Source organism: Glandiceps talaboti, chromosome 7 (genome assembly GCF_964340395.1).
Source record: "Glandiceps talaboti chromosome 7, keGlaTala1.1, whole genome shotgun sequence".
NCBI lineage: Eukaryota > Metazoa > Hemichordata > Enteropneusta > Spengelidae > Glandiceps > Glandiceps talaboti.
In genome coordinates, this window is record NC_135555.1 from 17,862,000 (window position 1) to 17,882,944 (window position 20,945).

The window sequence follows — 20,945 nt, forward strand, 5'->3', positions numbered from 1 at the left end:
TGGACCTATCACATTGCATTGTCGTTCTTCGTGGAATCCATCGGACAATGGCGATTTGGAGCCGTCAGGCTTCCGGTGTCTTTGGTAATTTCGTAGAGTATCTTTCTCAGAAGTGCAGCATCTTACTTATAAAAAGCCATGGTCAACCTCCACAAAGTAGTTGTGCCAATGAACTGACATATGCACGGGTGTGTGACAATCCAACAATATTTTGAGCTCGAAAGATTCGAAGACTAACGAAGAAGAGAGCGACTATAGTCAAGGACAGAACGCAAAGTCCGAAGTTTACCCCAATCAACCGTGACGTATAAACGCCTCATTCTGACGAAGTAATACATCATACATTGTACGCCTTGCAACTGGTAAGTAACACTTTTCAAATAAAAGTTATGGTGTGGTCGATATTGGTTAACTATTTCTAGAGAGATCTCTGGCTGTTGTATGGAAGGACAATCGATGTCAAAGATCGAAGTGTATACAGTCCGTACGCGCCAGTGACCTTACACACATATGATAATAAACTTGATAGAGGGCGCTGAATAAGTTGACACAATGTTCTGTCGTAGCCTGAGACAGAACAGAATCGAACAGAACTGGTGCAACCCCGTGAGATGGGGTACATTCTTGTCGTGTTGTTGTTGTCCCGGTTATCTTTGAACTTTTAAAATTTGCAGCATTAATCTAAATAGATTGCCCTGCGAAATAAGGATCAACAGTTTTAAGTTGCTGTACAATCTCAATAGACCTACTGATACTGATTTGACGCACTAAGCCATCACTTGCAATTAACTGAACTCAAACCTTGCAATAAAATATTGTAATTTATGAACGATCAGATGACGTAATTTTTATGAGAAGTATAAACACGTCATGGAAATCCCTATATATAATTTCAGAGAAGGCATGCACCGACATTGCGCCATTATATTTGAATAGTTTTATCAAGGTTTCATGGTTAGTATATATTCACTTCAGAAAAATGCTAAACAAGCTTTTGTCACTCTAATATACGTAACCATGTCAAATACAAAAAAAAAACTAGAATAACAAGAACATTAAATTGTACAAAATTGTAATTAGTATTATGTAATTATTATATGCCAGCGACTTCTAGTTTAAATTCGATCCCTAACTATACACTTTTTGTAATTTCCTGTTGGTAAGTTATCGAACTCGGACGTATTATACGATAGTTTAAATTTGATCCCTGTAACTATACACTTTTTGTAATTTCCTGTTGGTAAGTTATCGAACTCTGACGTATATATATGATTGTTTCATTAGATACAGATGCGGAAATTGTCCCGAAATTTTAGGTTTATAATTTTCACATTCTTCAAAATCGATCATAAATAATTGATGGTTTTGACACTAATAGTCAATCAAATTGCTTTATTTCTAATCGCCTTCATCGTCTGCATGTGTTATATACTGTTTGGCCACTGATGAGTTGGTACTTGAAACCATTGCTGCAACGGTTTCTTGAGTCTATGGGCCAACTCCAGAACAATCTTCTAGAATTTGCAGTTTGAGGTGAAACTCTAGTTTTTCGACGTACGCAGAAATGTCATTCTGTTCGAGTCCCCAGACTTCATTCGCTTTCTCTCTGATTGTGCTAACATTGAGCTAACACTACTCAATCATTTCCTCATCGACGTACGGAAAATTAGTGCCAAAATGTTTCCGAGTCGATAAGGGAGTGGTCATATCCTACAGTATGTAGAAAGTTCAGTTTGTTTTCAGCATTCATGTTTTACTTGCATCATTTACCTGGTAATTACCTGAACGATGTGTTATGTTTATATTGCAGGTTTAATTTAAAGTAAGCAGCCATTTACCCTTCTGCAAGGAAATTTGGATTCATAAACACAGTGCAGATTTGAATGCTTGAACGTAAATAAAGCAGTATATCTTTCGTCATCATGAGATCAAAGATCGTCGCTTGTTTACTGCTAACTGTTGCCGTGGCATGTGTATCTGCAGGTATGTATATATAGTACATGTGTGTGTGTCTGCCTGCTTGTCTGTCTGTCTGTCTGTCTGTCTGTCTGTCTATATGTATGTATGTATGTATGTATGTGTTACGGATGACAGAATACAACTTTTTAATATTCGCTAAGTTTTGATGTTTTGCGAGGTCACCGTGAACTCTCAGCTGTCATGAATTAACACTTAGAACAAATGTTTGCATTGCGCGAATAGTGTTCTTCTAAGATGACAACATTAAGTTATTAAAAGATCAACAGTGTCAAATAATGACTGATTACAGACAGTTGGAAGAACAATGACGTGATCACATTGTTTGGCTAGTTTTCATATTTGTCAATATCATTTGCATTGAATTAAGGCGACGGCAATACTTCCGCTTTAGTCATTTATGGTGCTGATTACTTTATCACCCAATCATTTGAGTATTGTATATTTTATGTTTATAATGGAATAATAAAAGGATGGATTCAGTCTTTGGAAGAGACGGTCTGAGACTAGGAGCTTCGATCTGCTCCGTGGCCACTTCTAAATGATCCAGGTTAACCATGAACATTGTGTGTAGTTTGAGCTAATTCCCTAAAGGTCCAAGTCGATCCCGTGTACGGAAAGAGAGTGGAGAGAGAGAGTAACATTGAAGGGGGTTACCTTAACAGTAGAGGTTACCCCCCCTCAATTCGTTACATATGTATGTATGTATGTATGTATGTATGTATGTATGTATGTATGTATGTATGTATGTATGTACATGTATGTATGTATGTATGTATGTATGTATGTATGTATGTATATGTGTGTACGTACGTACGTACGCGTGTGCGTGGGGGTGTATGTGTGTCTGTGCGTGTCTGTGTGTGCGTGTTTGCACAACGTGTTTCTTAAATTAGTCTGACAAATGGTGAGGGTAACAAAACACACGAGAAAGATCCGAAAATGACATTATAATGTTTTCCTTCTAGTTCTGAAAATAAATGTTCAATCACGTTTTAGCCAATTTTGACTTTGTGTCATTATCGTCGTTTATGTACTATAATTATAGACATAGTACACGTGTATCTGTATCGCAATGATTTAGCATGAGATTAATCAGACGCATGTGACCCTTTCCTAACTACTTCATATTCTTTCTCTCAGGTCGAAAATCACGGAAACCTCACATTATCTACATGTTGGCAGATGATTTGGGTAAGTATTGAATCAAATTCACCAACATTAAAATTTGCATAATAGCTGTAACTGGATTATCATTTTTTTTTCGATCACACAACCAACAAATATATTTTTTTTATTTTAACTAAAAACCTTAAAATATCAATAATTGCACATTGTGGGTGTCAATTAGGTCCATTCCATACGTTGTATAGTAATAACTGAAAAATCGTGATTCAGCAGGTGCGCTGATTTCTGGTACTGTGTATTGCTACATAAATATGTTTACCCAAGAATTAAATATATACCCAAATTTTTGGAAATCTTGGATGAACCATTTCATCTTTTTTTACTTTGTAAATGTTCAACACAATCAGTTGTTGACAACCTATTCTACATTTGTTTGATAGGCTGGAATGATGTCAGCTGGAACAACAAAGACATGATAACTCCAAATTTACAACGTCTAGCTGATCAAGGTGTTATTCTGGACAATTTATACACCATGCCTGTCTGTAGTCCGTAAGTATTAGATTAGTCACAGAGTCGTGTAATTATTAGCTAGGTTTGAACTTTGCACTCATATCTACGAAAGATAACTGTATGTCTCTTCTTATGCCTTATCAATCAATCAATCAATCAATCAATCAAACAATCAATCAATCAATCAATCAATACAAAACGTGTACCTTTATTCGAGACATAAACAACATTATCATTAACTTGTACACAACACGTCTTTCATTACTTATATGTTTAATTAATGAAATCGAACCAATTAATCAATACCCTAATTGTAACAAATTGATTAATTCAAAACAGATGCCTTCAAGTCAAGTTTGCATCAATCAGTCGGTGTAGGAATATCGTAAATCAAGATAATATATAAACCAATATAGTCATTGGATTTAAAAAATTGCGTTCGAATATTTTTACTAGCTAGCATGTTTCATTTTTTGGCGAGGACACACATTTACCCTGTATATTTGAAAGATATAACATGCCTGTGTAAATATCTGATTTTCATTCAACTGCCGCGACCTCTTGGCTCGGTTCTGATGCCCAGGTATCCAAATATGAAATTTTAATACGCCACTACTGTGACAGTTAGTCGTCTCTTACACGTGCTTTCGTGAAATCATATGTAATTACTGCACCTATGTTATTTGATCAGTTTTCCATCAATTTCCGGCCATTTTTGTTATCAGACGGTGAAATATATTTCTTACACATTATTGCAAGTGGTATTACAATTTGTGGAAAGGCCCTATGATTAGTAACGATATTGTCAGTTATTGTATAGAAACTTACTGCCCCCCCCCCCCTCTTGACCTCGCGACCATCCCAGATTTCGAATGCAGATGATGTGTTTATACTTTTAGGTGAAAGGATCGTTGTCCATTCGTATTGTTTTATAAATTTGACTTGTCTATAAATGTATCAAATCTGTTATTTTTTTCAGGAGTCGTACAGCACTAATGACAGGGATGTATCCAGCCACGATAGGTACACAGGTAAATATCAGTATAGTTCTACTCAACGTTGTTTGTTTGTTTGTTTGTTGTTGTTGTTGTTGATGTTGTTGTTGTTGCTGTTGTCGTCGTCGTCGTCGTCGTTGTTGTTGTTGTTGTTGTTGTTGTTGTTGTTGTTGTTGTTGTTGTTGTTGTTGTTGGGGTTGGGGTTGGGGTTTTCCTTGGGTTGTCTTTATTTTTTTGGGGGGGAGGGGGATCGACTCAAAAGACCGAATTCCAAAGTAAACCATTACTCCTGTATTATGTTTTATTCACATCACTATTGTATTGACCATTTCAGCATAGAGTGTTTGATGGACATCGTCCCAGTGGTCTACCAACCTATCTCAATACCCTTCATCAAGAACTCAAAGAACAGGGTTACGTCACCTACCACATAGGAAAGTAAGTACTTGTCAATGCACACAGTATTCATGTTTTTGTCTGCATGGGGAGTACCTTGTAGTCAACAGCGCCCTCAAACAATTCTCAAATAGATTCTTACTTTCGAACTTATAATGGATGCAGTAGGATGCAACTGGTAAAGAAATGATGGTCCATTGTGGGTTTTTGTGTAGAGTCTTAATCATTTCGTTGTTGTGTACTAGTATGCTAAATCAACCACTCATTAGTCGTTTAGCTGAATGTTAACAAGAGCGCCAACTACGCCGAATCTCAATCTATGACGTAATACTGAAACTAATATTACTACATTAATTTGATGACTTTTTGGAGACATTTTACAATATAGCATTCACCTCTTTCAATAATAGGCCTTTGTTTACTATTTTTTTGGAAATTAATATTTCAGGTGGCATTTGGGTTTCTGCAATGACTCATACATACCAAATAGTCGTGGTGTGGACTATTTCTATGGCTTCTACAAGGGAGGAATGACGTACTACAGCCATATCAGTTCAGAAAAAGGTAAACGTAGTATCATTTCCTCTCAAAATATTAATAAATTAAATAACTGTGTAATCCTAACACAGAGAATTATAATAACACGTTTTATCCTGCTTATTGTAGTACAATTGTATTTGCAAACAATACACCGACTAAATAGTTTTTGTTTTCTTTTATTTGTCCAGGACCTTACGCACGTGGCGATTACAATGGATTTGACCTTCACGAGGATATCAGGGGCAGTCGTAGGAATATCGGAGGCCCAGGTGTCGATGGAGTTTACACGACAGTAAGTTAAAAACTACTTTTCGTTCTTAATGTTTCCAGGCCTCGCATCTGCGATAAGTGATAAACCACTAATTTTCCAGGTTCCCTTTCAATCACAACATTTCATATTGGATTTTGTTTAATGTAGTTGAGGGCGTACTGAAACTGATGTGAAGATATCAATACTATTGAAAATCTGCACGTGCGCATAAAGTAACCATACAAGTAATGAAAATTTCCTGTGTGTACGTGTATTCATTCACTATATGTCTCCCATCACATTTCAAAATTACTGTGTGTTGTTTTAGTATCAACTATAGTTCACCATAGTTGTTTTAATTGTCTTCTGTAGGAACTTCTGAGAAGCAAAACATTGGAATATATGGACAATCATGATCCTTCCGAGCCCATGTTTCTGATGTTAGCATTTCAACAGCCACATTCTCCAGTTAGAGTGAGTACACCATTACACTTTTGGGCTCTTTGTTTATTTTATGATTCGCCTATTTGTGGACTGTACAATTAGGCAATTCAAACGTTGGTGGCGCTAGCCTATTGGTAAGTAGATCACAGACCGTGGCCCTACACGTCTATGATTGAACCGTGATATGGCGAGGTGCGGCGCACACAACACTACAACACGCGGCACAGCACAGCACAGCACAGCACTTCACATCACATCACATCACATCACAGAACAGAACAACAGTACAGCACAACACAGCACAGTGCAGTACAGTGCAGTATATCCAGAGTTCTGTCGCTTGATTGGCATAGCTGTAAGATTTTCATTTCTATTTCGAGTTCAAATTTTATATTAAAAAAATAAGCTTATACTCTTTCTTTTGTATATTATCATAGGTTCCTAAAAAGTGGGCTGACATGTACGAAGACTCGGTAACCGATTTAGGTCGTCGGAATTATTCGGGTAGGTAATGCTTTAGTGGTCTGAGCTGTAGTCTTTTATAAGGGCACAACAGGAGTTATTCTTGAGAACTATCGGACAAGAAATGCATGTTTTGTTGTATTTAAAGGAAAAGTCTAATCAGACTTATTTCTGCCTTTAGCACACTTGTATTGATTACTGCTATCAAAATATACATATGGTTTTAAGTGATAAAATTAGAACCTCGTTCGATAACTTTTTCTACTTTAAAATCTTGTAAAGAAGCCCTAGTCTACGGTGTACGTGCATATAATTTTCCTCAAGAGGAAACAATCCAACAAACATTGTCAGCTCAGCTCATTTAGGTAAAGTCATAACACGTTCCATGTTTTATTTTCTTTTGCATACAGGACAAGTCACTATAATGGACGACTATGCTGGCAGCGTTATCAAAAAATTAGAAGAAAAGGGAATGTTTGAAAATTCTTTGATCATATTCAGTTCTGATGTAAGTAAGATATAAATTGTATTTTGTATATATATAAAGGACTTCGTGTTATTTGTTCGCGATTGAAAGTCGTGTCATTTTTTTAGTAGAGTGAGGCAGTCGTTCGGCTAGAGTAGAACATTGGCTGTAAGAAGTTATTTAACGGTAATTTGGCAGGTATAATAGCTTAATGTTTGCAGAAAACGACCAAAATATTTGGACTTTTCTACTCGTACACTCAGTTTCTGCACTAGTCCGAAACTTGAAAGAACCAGTTTTTGTTTCCTTTTGATATGTAAAAAGCTCAATTGCTAATGGCTACATATAGTAATTGGACCAACAGCTGCACCTTTCAGACTATTTCACTCTGCAGCAGAATTCCAAATGCCGGCACTGCATGACTCCGACTAATTAACGTTGATTACCATCAATTATTTTTAAAAAAAATATCTTCTGTTTTGTATAATTTTGAACTATGGTATTGGTTGGTGTTGTATGCAACTCGTGGTACATCAAATCTGTGGGTAGACAATCCTGGGGCCTTCGGCCACATTATGTTAACCAACATACCCAGATACGAGCACATGTAGGTAACACCAAGCATCATAGAGCCATAATTCCTTCTCTTTTTTACAGAATGGTGGTGACGTTGTCAAATCAGCGAGTAACTGGCCATATCGAGGTGATAAAGGGAGTTATTTCGAAGGTGGCATCAAAAGTGCTGCTCTTGTCGCAGGAAAGGGAATCAGACGTATTGGTTACAGAAACAAGGAGTAAGTATTACGCATTTGAATTATGACGTAAGGACTAGAAAAACAAGTCAAGCACCGAGTTACACAATTTGTATACAAATGTATTTATCGTTTGGGACAAGACGAATATTGAAAAAAAAATAATGGTGATATTGTCTGCGTAGTAAATGGATTTATATATTTATTTCCTATACTTGTTTCTGTGTTACCTTTTCAAAGGTAATAACCGATCACTCAAATCGTCACAGTTCCAAGTTTTGCAGGAGTGGTTCTTGTCACGTGTCATTTTGTCTATATACATCATGTAACAATCCTAAGTAACTTATTCTGCCTAAAATATTGACTTCCTGCTGACAAATCTGATTTCAGTAGTTTGTGTCACGGTTTTTCTTGTTGCTAATATGAAATTATTTTTATAATCATAATGTTTCCATTAACTTTTTATTGACAGGTTGTATCACCTTTCAGATATGTTCCCTACACTTGTGGAATCCGTAGCTGGGGGAAGTATTAACTGTAAGTATATTTTGAAGAAAAGTGATGTTTTTTATCACTCTCATTTTTACCTCTAATTGTTGTTATTGTTGTTGTTGTTGTTGTTGTTGTTGTTGTTGCAGCAGCCATGTTTGCTGCTGGCGTTGTTGTCGTCGTCGTTGTTGTTGTTGTTGTTGTTGTTGTTGTTGTTTTTGTTATTATTATTGTATTGTTGTTGTCATTATTTGCGTTGATATTTTTGTGACAAAGTTGTTGGTGGTGTGATCAAAATATTCGGATAATTATGCAAACATTGAGAAATGTAGATTTGTCAATGACAATATACAAAATCTTTGCAGTAAATGAACAAACTTGAAACGTACTAATTCATCGGCTATCATTGTAAGCGATATTACAACATGACTGATAGAGTCATGAATATCTGATAGTGAGTCAGCGACGAAAATGAATTAACGAGATGTCAAGAAAAAATAAATGACTTGCTTCTAATCTTTTAACGATAAAAAAAAGGTGTGTGATTATTAATACCAAGAATAATATTTCCTACCAAATACAGATCCTATAGACGGTGTGAACATATGGCGATCTTTGTCCACTGGTTCTGTATCACCTAGAGATAAGTTTCTAATCACCATCGATGAAGACGTACCAGAAGATACCACGGTAGCCGCTATCAGGTATGTTATCAATATATTAGCTAGTATTGAGAAACATGCAATAATCAGATAATACGACGTTAATGCAGGTATGGGTAAGTGGATGTCACAACTGGCGTGCATTTGTTAACATAATTATGGACAGAGACTTTCCGACAAAATTTAAGGTGGAAATTCTATTGAACAATTAATTTGTAATTACTTAATGATTTATCCGAATTAGTGTATTTTATCAACACCTATCCTTGATATTACTAACTGGCCTGGAAACTTCCTCATCTGCCTATTAAAATTGAAAGGAAATGACGTCGTCGGCAGGAACATAATTTCTCAAAAAACTTGGAAATCTTACCAGTGTACATTTTAACCTTTAACCCCACCATCTCTGGGTTTTCCAAACTTTTGTACAGTGTTGCATTTGCATACAAACATATCATTGGTAATGCAATATAATTCGTATGTGTTCTCTGACCCTTTGCATTGTTTCACTTTTTTCAAGGTATGGCGATTACAAGTTGATTGAAGGGTACCCTGCTTTCCGTAAAGGACTCAAAACATGTAAGTAGTTCATGTGAGATTATTACATTTTATTATTGGTACTACGTTTGCAAATAAGTCTTGGACTTTGTTTCCATGAAATAGTTGTTGATTCTAACTTTATCATAACCAAGTATACCCGCGAGAGCCAAGCTACTCACATTCAAACAGAAAATAGGAGGTGTATCATCCTGTGTTTTTTTTCAACGCCTCGACAATGTGTGTCTACGTCGTTGGTTCTTCGTAGTGCTCATGCATGTAATATGCGCCAACAAGTTCTAAATTGCAATTATTTGTTAGTTAATTAAGTCAGCAATGCTCTCTAATACAAAGACACATGAAAATTACTTGGTTTTATCAAATACATATGCTACTTGTATTTTCGAAGAAGCAATAAGAATAATTGTTCTTTTTTTTCCTACTGTAGTTGGGTGGTATCGTGCGCCTGTCCATGGTTTTGACGACACTTCACCAAGCCCAGATCCACTTAATACGAGGACATATCTCTTTAATTTACGACGTGAGTATCTTCTGCTCTCAGGGAGGGAGGGAGGGAGAGAGAGGGAGGGAGGGAGAGAGGGAGAGAGAGACGACTGAGGGACAGACGACAGACGGACAGACAGACAGACAGACAGACAGACAGACAGACAGACAGACAGACAGACAGACAGACAGACAGACAGACAGACAGACAGACAAACAGACAACCAAGTATAATAACATTATGGATATAACTATATACCTCACGTTCAATAACATGTTTGTTTTGATGTGTACAGGTTTACTCACTTCATTCATTCTTTTATTTATCATGTTCTAGACGATCCATATGAAGAATACAACCTGGCAGACCAACAACCGTTCTTAGTGTTATATCTTCGTAACAAACTACAAGAGTACCGCGAGCAAACCATGTCAGCTTTCTGGCCTGATCCCGATCCAAATAGCAACCCACAGCTAGCAAGATATCATGGATTTTGGAGTCCTGGTTGGTGCTAATGCACAGCCAATGAGAACGTTGTATTTGGAAGACGCCGAATATTAAATAATGACCTAAACTTAAGTAATCATAATTTGCCGATTTGGAAAAACAACTAAGTACTTTTTATCAAAATGACATAACATTTCAAAATTGTATAATATGTCATGAAAAAAAAGGTAACGTAAATTTTTGTCGTTAAGACATGTTTCTTTATATATTGCCGGTCTTGTCATGAACGAAAGATTTCAAATGTGTACAGAGTTTATGAGTTTTTGAATTTACAGCGGAGTACGTTAAGTTTTATTTTGTACGAGTAGAATCACTTATACACACATTATAAGGCTGAATCCGCTTTCCAGGTAATTATATTAGATATATAGTTTGGGATACAGTTTCACACCTATTTCTATATTTCGTAATTATATATATATATATATATATATATATATATATATATATATATATATATATATATATATATATATATATATATATATATATATAATTATTTATTGGGTTCTACGTCGTCAAATGACAATTTTCAGGTTTTCATTCCATTTTTTCTTGAAATGTCAGCTCATCTTAATTTTGCTACAAATGTAACACGTATTGCCTGGCTGTGAGGGTGCTGGTAGATGCCTATTACCCCGAGGGCTGCTATGTAACAACTATTTCTCCAGGGTAAACAGTTGCTACATAACAGCAGGAGCGGTGGTATGACATCTACTAGTGCCAGGCAGTAACTGTTTTTATAACACACAAGGCAAGTATTCTTTCCAGGATCAAAGCAAATTACCAATAGGACTCCCGTGCTTCACCAATGGTGACCTAGGGAAAATAGATAAGGAAAAGTTCCCGTTCTATTCAAATTGAGGTCACTGTGGGCAACTAGTCCATGCCACGTGACATGATCTAAGCCTATCACTGAAGGATATATGAAACAATGTGTCATAATTCATTTTATGGATAATTTGTAGATGCCTTGTAAACGTTATCAAACGAGGCTTTTGTTTTATACATCAGAAGATGTAAATGTAAGTTACGTAATGTTCCGAATCGGCAGCTGTATTTATTGATGAACTTTGAACCCTAATCCAGGTATGAATTTGAGTGCAATCAATCACATTTAAATAACGATTAAAAAATAATATCAATGTATATATGTCAGATTTCAGTAAACAATAAGCAATAAAGATACACTGTAATAATTGTGTTCTCTGTAAAGTTTTATGTATATATTGAATTACGGAGTCTTTATCAGGCTCTGTTTGAGATGTTCGATGTCCCACGGGAACCTGTTGCAAAGTACACCTCACACGTCAAGTGCATTTCATAGGCTGGGGAAAAGAACCTACTTATGCATTTTTTGGACCCCACACCCCGCCTGTCATTCTTTTGACAACAATTGACAAATATGATAGGTTCTAATTTGCCAATGTACCAGCTTTATGTCCAGTTCTTATGACGCCCGTATGCTCAAATGCAATGGGTAGATGTCTAATATAACAGAGAGGTGTTTTTTTGATAAATTACTTGGTAACTAATAAATTATGTCATAATTCAACATGTCGGTCTTATGATAGCTGTATACATACCAATCTGATTAACTCCGATGTAGATGTCGGCTAATCATTCATTGCTATTTTAGCTTCGTTATTTAGCTTGAATTGACCTTCGTAGTACATGTTTATGTTTTTAGCCTGATCGCCTCCTCTACATCTGAAGTGGCGCAGGGCGCCCATACAAACGAATTTCTGCTCACTGAGCCACACAGCCAAATAGGTTGCGTCTTACTGAAGACAGTTTATAGTGTACACAATGCAATGCAATGCGAAGCGACAGAAATTTTCACGATAAGGACGTTTTTTAGAAATCATTTATTAAATTTCCCTCTTTCTGAGTTCATATAACACAACTGTGGCAAATATTTCTATGAATCGTACAATACTTCATGACTACTTTACGTTCGAAGAGAAGCCTAGGCGTTCGCTCGATCAAGATATTAAAACATGAACAATTCTTGGGAAACGCGTTCCAATGTAGCTAACATGTACATAAGACGGAATGCATAGAGGTACATCTAAACAAGAATTCTTTAATTACCGTAAATATATAATGTAATGTTTTTACAGTTGAAATACTTCATAGTTGTCAGTTGGCTGTGTCCACAAGTAACGCCATGTTGTTTGTTGATATTCAATGCGCATGCCCATGACAAGTAAGACGCAACCTGATTGGCTGTGTGGCTCAGTGAGCTGAAATTCGTTTGTATGGGCGCCAGTTCAGATGTAGAGGAGGCGATCAGGCTAAAAACGTAAAAAGTCATGTACTACGAAGGTCAATTCAAGCAAAATAATGAAGGTAAAATAGCAATGAATGATTACAGCTACAGCTACATCGGATTTTAATCAGATTGTATACATACATACATACATACATACATACATACATACATACATACATACATACATACATACATACATACATACATACATACATACATGCATGCATACATACATACATACATACATACAAAATATACCGTGCTATTTCACACTTAAAACTTAAATCTTATTTCATTGAACGAGAATTCAGATCGGCTGTGAAATCAACGGCACAATGTCTTACTTTATCCCAAAATGTATTGTAAGTTGAAGAGTTCATACAATTTAGTATGTGGAAGGGGTAATATGTTCATGACTTTCAACATTTCCGGTGTAATTGGAGGCTGATCGATTTTGTGGACTTCGAAGGGATGATAGAGAAATATCTTCAAAGTCCCAACACATCAAAGTGATGATTTGTCATAGTAGTCTGTTAACAAGGCAAAGTCAAGTTCATTGTCTAGTACTCTCATTTATATCCGGTGCGTGTATCCCAAATTTTTTGAAATTTGTGAATTGAACTTAGGTGGATAAACGATGCCTGTATTAATGGGATACATGGCATCCATATATATTTCAGGTTTCATAGACACGGTTAGATGAATTCACGTATTGAGACTGACGACTGTTATCGATTCGTGAATAGTAGACTGATTTCATGTCAGACTCAACAGATCGAAAAATAGTTGCCGGGGAATTTTGTTCCGACTCACGTTAACCTAGAAAGCGCATGCGGGAGCGCCCTCAACCGACACCTTTCGTCGACGAGAGAGAGAGAGAGAGAGAGAGAGAGAGAGAGAGAGAGAGAGAGAGAGAGAGAGAGAGAGAGAGAGAGAGAGAGAGAGAGAGAGAGAGAGAGAGAGAGAGAGAGACCCTAATTTAACTACAATCATCCGCAATAATGTAATCTCGAGGTTGGGAGTTATACCTATATAATTATTTCTTGCAAATATATTTACAACCACACAAGCAAGATTAGGGCGATTAATATAATTTATTCAAGAATAGAATTAACAGCCTCATTGAACATGCAACTTTTCAACTTTTATCTTGTTGTCAACAAATACACAATGTTGATATATTTACGACGAGCAATGTCTATCAACATTCACTGAACCTCATAAAGAGCCATTCGAGACAAGTATGACTAAAGTGAATAAACTAAAAGCACGAAAATTCCGAAATAAACTAGATAGACTAAGTCACTATCAAAAGACTAGGTAAATTGAATTAAATACATATAGTCTGTCTAAATATAGACCTAACGTTTATTTAATCTTTGTATTTGCCCCATATTTTATTATGCTTGTAGTGATTACAATTCGGTGTGGTTTGGATTTTTTGTTCTCAGGTTGTGCTCAGGTTCCTGTTTGCCATAGTCATTACCATGAAACAGACCAGTCTGTGTATGGCTGTAAAAAGAAACCGTTGTATTATAACTCGGATTATAGTGACTTTAAGAAAATACACATGCATTAATAGTTTCCATAACAAGGACAACCGATATGAAATCATGAAATGTCAAAATCATTATGTGATAAGAAGTGGTCGTGGTTTTTTATACTATTCTACCTAATGATCTACCTACACATTCAGGTAGATTTAGACTGCGATATTGCTGTAATGGTCGCCAGGCAACACCATATAGCACTATTTACATACTCTATTTCATTCACCATTTCTCACTCACTCACTCACTCAGATCACTCACTCACTCACTCACTCACTCACTCACTCACTCACTCACCCACCCACCCACCCACCCACCCACCCACTCACTCACTCACTCACTCACTCATGATCATGTCTTACATTTGACTAAACATTAAACTTAGAATGTGCCTCGGAAAGAAACTCATCAAACTTTTGATGTTACTTTGGTCAGTTTTTCCAAGGAGAAATGAGGGGTCACCATACTATGTTACCTTTTAAACAGAGGTCAAAATGATACCAAAATAAAACTATTTTAGAAGCCAATATGACCACCGATTACTGTGTTCTCTCTGGTAAAATAACGGAGTGTTGATTGCTTTGAAAGCAAGATAGTGAATTAACTAACAATCGTATAAATAAAGAAACGGTCAAACTACCCACCTCTACATATAATTGACCCTCAGTGAATACACTCTATCGGGTCCCCATGTTATCGGCGCGTCAATACTGAACGTCTCTCCAACACTAGGGTTAAGGCCGTACTTGAAGCATTGGTGTTGAGTTTGGGAGGATTGGGTCTCAAATTTGATAACGCCTTTAGCTGGGTTATGCCAACCAATCAAATCACCAGACTCAACGCTGAAACGATCTTGAGAGCAAAGTTCGATCTATGTATAAAATAAGAGTGAGAAGAGATACTTCTAATATTAACATAAACACTCCCAGTAGTTTTTATGAAAGCCATCCTAACATTTCACTGACCCATATCTTGATTGTATATGCCAAAGCGCTTCGAACGGAAAGTTAGCAATGGCTTGAGCAACATCGTGTGATTATTTTCGAATTGGAACTGAACAAACTGAACATCAAAACATATTGTACTATATGCTATACATGCATGAGTAGTGATGCTTTTCATATTCATCAAAAAAAAGGGGGGTTGCTTATTTGCTGGTAATTAATATCGATTATATTTTTAGCCAATATCTTATGGCAATTATGTGCTCTGCAAATATATTGCCTACATCTATTCACTCCAAACCATCACACTATTTTAGATAGTTCCTATGTCCAGGTTAGGCTTTGAACAGCTTCTTGAGATATTGATTGTACACACATACACACAAAACAGCACAGCACAAGACAAGACAAGACAAGACAAGACAAGACAGCACAGCACGTCACATCCCATCACATCACATCACATCACAAAACAGCACAGCACAAGACAAGAAAGTACAGCACGACACAACATAACACAACACAACACAACACAACACAACACAACACAACACAACTTTAACACATAACAAATGAACAATAGCTAGCCTAGATAAAACGTATTTGAAACCTTTCAGTTCAAATCTGATTAACATATTTCATTTAAAACTTACCGAGATGTAGCCTAAATTACTATCATCCACTACGACCTTAGTTTGTCCAACCAATTCCATTTCACAACTTCCCTCACTTGTAGGACGCCATACTTGGAGATAAACAGTCCCTTTGCCACCGGCATATAATTCCCACCCAGTTATTATACCTATCAAAGAAATCGCAGAATTTTAAAATGGTTTTAATTGTTCTCAGAATGACACGTCTTATGCTCAGACGTCAACAGTTGGGCTATTTTAGACAGGAATATGGTGTACAAATGAAGAATTTATAGGATTGAAAGGTGCTTGTACCCATATACGGATGCCTTGTTGAATCTAGCAAAACAGGCCATTATTCGGGTACCTATGAATTATGGGTAATACCGGCAACTTTGGCGTTCGATCCACAGGGGCTTGAAATTTGCCGTATTTGTTTACAATTTTTTGTGTAATGCTTACTTTTTTCCTTTTTTTTTTTTTTTTTTTTTTTTTTTTTTTACAAATATTTGTGTTTTGTTCCTTTTTTTCTTTTTTTTTTCTTTTTTAAAAAAACTTTTCCCTACAAAATGCCATGTAATAAATTACTGATCTGAAAATCTGGTGTGCATTTTTTCTAACTCAATTTTAACCTTTTCTTTTGCTGGTTTTGATTAACCAGCTTTACTATGACTACCTCATTAATTATTTATGAGACAGTTCTACTGAACTCCCTCAACCGGTGACCCTCCCAAACCGCTGACCCTTCCTCTTCCCACTCACCATGTAATTAGTCTTTTCTGTCATAACACAAATATTGAAATATTTCACGATTCTGATGTTTAAAATCAACCACAAAGTCAAATGGTACCAAAGTAATGAAGCATAGGGTGATAGAAGGCATATGAATGTCTGAGAAAACACTATCGGTAGTATTGCTGAGACACCTTAAGTTTCATGGACTGAGTCGATACAAGCGTATAGGAATTAAAGGGGGTTTTGACATGCCTGTGTTTGTGACTTTGTAATTAATGTACTTGTTTGTCCAAAAAAAAAATCAGACATGTTTGGTCAAATAATTATATCGTATGAGGAGTGTCAACGCCACGGCGTACGAACACTTTTTATATTGAAGAGAAATCTGGGAAGATAGGCATTTTTCCTATCTGTTGATCTCGCAATTTTCTGTCCACCAGACCATTCATTCACCATCACCACCGATTGCCATGGTGTGGCTTTACAAATACTCAGTTTCAACATACCCTACTCACACTTGATTCCCTAAGCATAAAATTGGGTAAGACGATAGGTTTCATGACTCTGTTACCCACATCAAGTCAAAAACGGCAATTATTCAAATGTTAATTCGATAATCGTCGACGTAAACCAATCGCAGCTGCATTTGAATTTGTACGCAGGGTATTCACAATAGACCTCTGCCACAAGCCGACACATTTGTTTAAGTAAACTACTACCAAATAACGTCAAAATGGACAGAAACAAGTCGTATCAGAGTCTGACAGATTTCCCGCGAACTCAGTATATTACAAATGTATACAGCTTCAATCACGTGCACATCACGTGTCAAATTTTCGGCTCGTTCATTGGATTATTCTTTATACATAATGACGATAAGTATGCCATTCCCAAAGGTCACTGTACTGCAGTCTACGTCTGTGAAAGGTTATGTGGGTCTAGTCTAGTTTGTGTGTTTGGACACAATTCTATGTGACACTGAAGTCAATTCCTATTGGAGTTGTCATCAGACCTGCCAATGTTGCACATTATGTGGAAATAGAACAGTTTGTAAAAGGTAGGAGTTGGACGACGCGTCGGAAGCTGGTCCAGATACATAAAAGTCCGCCCACAAACATAATTAATAATCGCTACATACATGCTCATTTCAAAACCCAATAATCAACATGGACTCACCATCGCTCGAAAAGGCAAGTCTTTTATCTACAAACACTTGTCCAGATCCGCTGTCTACATAAACACGGTTTTTAGGGTCAAATCCATTGCCAACTATTTGAGAAAAAAAATCAACTTTACATCACATTATTCACAAAGGAAAAACAATAAAGTGATAAGAGAGATATTATATGAAATTACAGTCCGTCTTTTAATACTGTTGAGCTTGGTAGTTTCAGAGGAAAACTTGCTTAGTTTGTTTTTCATGAAGGTTTGATTGGATATGAAGAGGAAAGTCACCATGGTATTTCGAAACAAATCTATTTCTTGAATAATTTGCTAACAATGAAAAGCAAAAGGCTATTTTCGTACGTGATTCTGCACTGTTTGTGCACTGTTTATATATATATATATATATATATATATATATAACTTACCGAGATGTAGCCTAAATTACTATCATTCACTACGACCTCAGTTTGTCCAACCAATTCCATTTCACAACTTTCCTCACATGTAGGACGCCATACTTGGAGATAAACAGTCCCTTTGCCACCAGCGTATAAATTCCACCCTGTTACTTCACCTATCGAAAAAAAAACCACACGGTTTTAGCGTGGTTTACGTTGTTATCTGAAAGGCACACGTCTTAAGATTACATCCATCTAAGGTTGGTCGTTTTTGAAAGTGAACAATGTAATTAAACAGAAAGATTTATGCAAGTCATGTAATGCATAATTGAAAAATACAAAGATTCGAATAAACTGTCTTCATTAAAGTGGCCATATGGATAATAATTGGATAGTCTTTTTGGACTTTACCATGTTTTTGAAACAGCGTGAAACAGCCTCGACCGTTATCGTGTTTATACGTCAATAATTAAAATTGCAAAAACATTTTTTTTTAAAATTGTATTAAAGGTTTGGTATTTTACGTAAACTAAAAACATTTTGGAGGATATATTGTTCAACCACAATCAATTTATGGACATATTAATCCACCAGTTCGTAACAGTAATCTCTTGTAATAGTTGTAATTTATTGAGTTTCAAACAAGAACTTGGTATGTTCTTTCACATTTTTTTTTCAAGTAGAAAAACATAGTACAGTTGTTTGATACCCAATTTGCATCTAGATGTCCACATTAATTACCACCTATTATAAATGAAGATTTGTGGTTATGACCTAACCATCAACATAACGTTCATGCAAATACAATGCAACTGTGCCACATTGCAGGTAAATAAGATTGGTATGGGCCATTACATAATAGCTAAATCAACAGGGCCATTATATAATAGCCAAATCAACAGACAAACAGGTATATGGGATGAATTTAACATAATTTTAAATAAGGATGGACTCACCATTACTCGAAAAGGCAAGTCTTTTATCTACAAACACTTGTCCAGATCCGCTGTCGACATAAACACGGTTTTTAGGTTCAAATCCATTGTCAGCTATTTAAGAAAAAGGTCAAATTAGATTGATATCACAATTTTCCTTTTCAACAAAATTGAAATGATTATATTATTAAAATCAAATTCAATTTTTTTTTCAGAATAGAAATAAAACATAAAACGATATTTTCGTGGCCTTAAAATATCACAAACGGGCATTCTTCACTAAAATCAATGTGTCTACCATCAACCATTCTTCCCTTATAAAAGTATTTCGTTTCTACTCACCTTCGTAAATGGCCGCTAGTGAATACACTCTATTAGGTCCCCATGTTATTTGACCGTTCACATCGTATGTCTGCCCAACAGTGTTGTCGAGGCCGTACTTGAAGCAATGGTTTTGAGTTGATGAGGAGAAGTCGGTCTCAAAAGAGATGACGCCTTTACCTGGATTATGCCAACCAATCATATCACCAGCATGAACTGTGATATGCTCACTAGGGTCTAGTTCAATCTATGTAAATTGAAAATATGCTAATTTACACACTTGTATTGTAATAATTATTTTAGTAGATACTTTTATGTCAAGGGACTGACTATATAAATGTCATTATTTGGGGGTGAGGTATAAGATATTTAAAGTTACTGTGAAATACTATATTTTCGCTTGAAGTTTATTTTCACTGGTTTCGTTGGTGTGCTTTTCCGGTAAAAAGAAAATCACTTGAAAATTGTATTTTTTTATATCATGCACACCTTCCTGCATTAGGGACAATTAGGTCAAGTAAATGCACAGAATTTCTCTTTTCAGAGAAAATCAATCTGTACTTTGTTTAGAATGAACAAACTACAAACAGGGATGTCTTCCTAATTACAATATGGTGTCATTAATAACTTCTAATTGTATATTGATCTCCAGGTGTTTTTGTGCGTTTGGACAGGAGTGTATTTTTGTTTGACACGAAGAACCGCGGAACCGGTCGCAAAAACATGCTCACCGCTATGGCACCAACATTACTGCTGACTTCAGTTTGTCCGACCAATGTTAATCGACAGCTTCCCGCACTATCAGGGCGCCAAACCTGAAGGAACACTGTCAATTGAGCACGGGAGTATAGTTTCCACCCAGTGACTACCCCTGAAAAAGACAATCCCAACCGTGAATGTTTCCGCTTACTATAAGAAAGATGAATATTATATGAATATTATACGCGTATTGTCTGGCTTTGAAGGTACTAGTTCATGTCTATCAACCCACGTTGTTATGTAGCAAGACTGGACATCAAAGGAAATCTCAATAAAGTAAAATCAGTATTGAGTGCGAAATCAATATGTGCTTACCATTTTCGCGAAAAGCACTTCTTTTATCTACAAATGTTTGGTCACTTCCACTGTCCACTAGACCTCGATCCTGGCTACACCATCCGACTATGTCTTCTATTTGAAAAAAAGCATTGGAATAACATACATACATACATACATACATACATACATACATACATACATACATACATACATACATATACACACACACTTCAAGGGAATGCAACAAAAGTTGTTATGGGTCTTGAAGTAGAATGTAATGGTATAGTGCCTGATAGAAAGTTTGCCTATGGTATTATTCTTGTAGCT

The 20,945-nt window shown here is 36.2% G+C and overlaps 1 protein-coding gene across 2 annotated transcripts; it reads left to right on the forward strand.

Annotated features, from left to right (window-relative positions):
- Positions 1 to 173: 173 nt before the first annotated feature.
- LOC144437260 (arylsulfatase B-like) lies at positions 174 to 11,049 on the forward strand. Of its 2 annotated transcripts, XM_078126162.1 has the most exons (17): positions 174 to 362; positions 1,811 to 1,983; positions 3,121 to 3,171; positions 3,546 to 3,657; positions 4,598 to 4,649; positions 4,948 to 5,051; positions 5,458 to 5,573; positions 5,738 to 5,841; positions 6,172 to 6,273; positions 6,681 to 6,747; positions 7,116 to 7,213; positions 7,829 to 7,965; positions 8,396 to 8,460; positions 8,996 to 9,116; positions 9,595 to 9,653; positions 10,060 to 10,152; positions 10,453 to 11,049. In XM_078126162.1, exons 2-17 carry the CDS (start codon positions 1,923 to 1,925, stop codon positions 10,629 to 10,631), a joined length of 1,521 nt encoding a protein of 506 aa, XP_077982288.1. In that variant the 5' UTR covers positions 174 to 362; positions 1,811 to 1,922; the 3' UTR covers positions 10,632 to 11,049. The 2 variants fall into 2 exon arrangements, with proteins under 2 accessions (XP_077982288.1, XP_077982289.1); XM_078126163.1 differs by lacking the exons at positions 174 to 362; positions 1,811 to 1,983 and adding an exon at positions 2,471 to 2,543.
- The last annotated feature ends 9,896 nt before the right edge of the window (positions 11,050 to 20,945 follow it).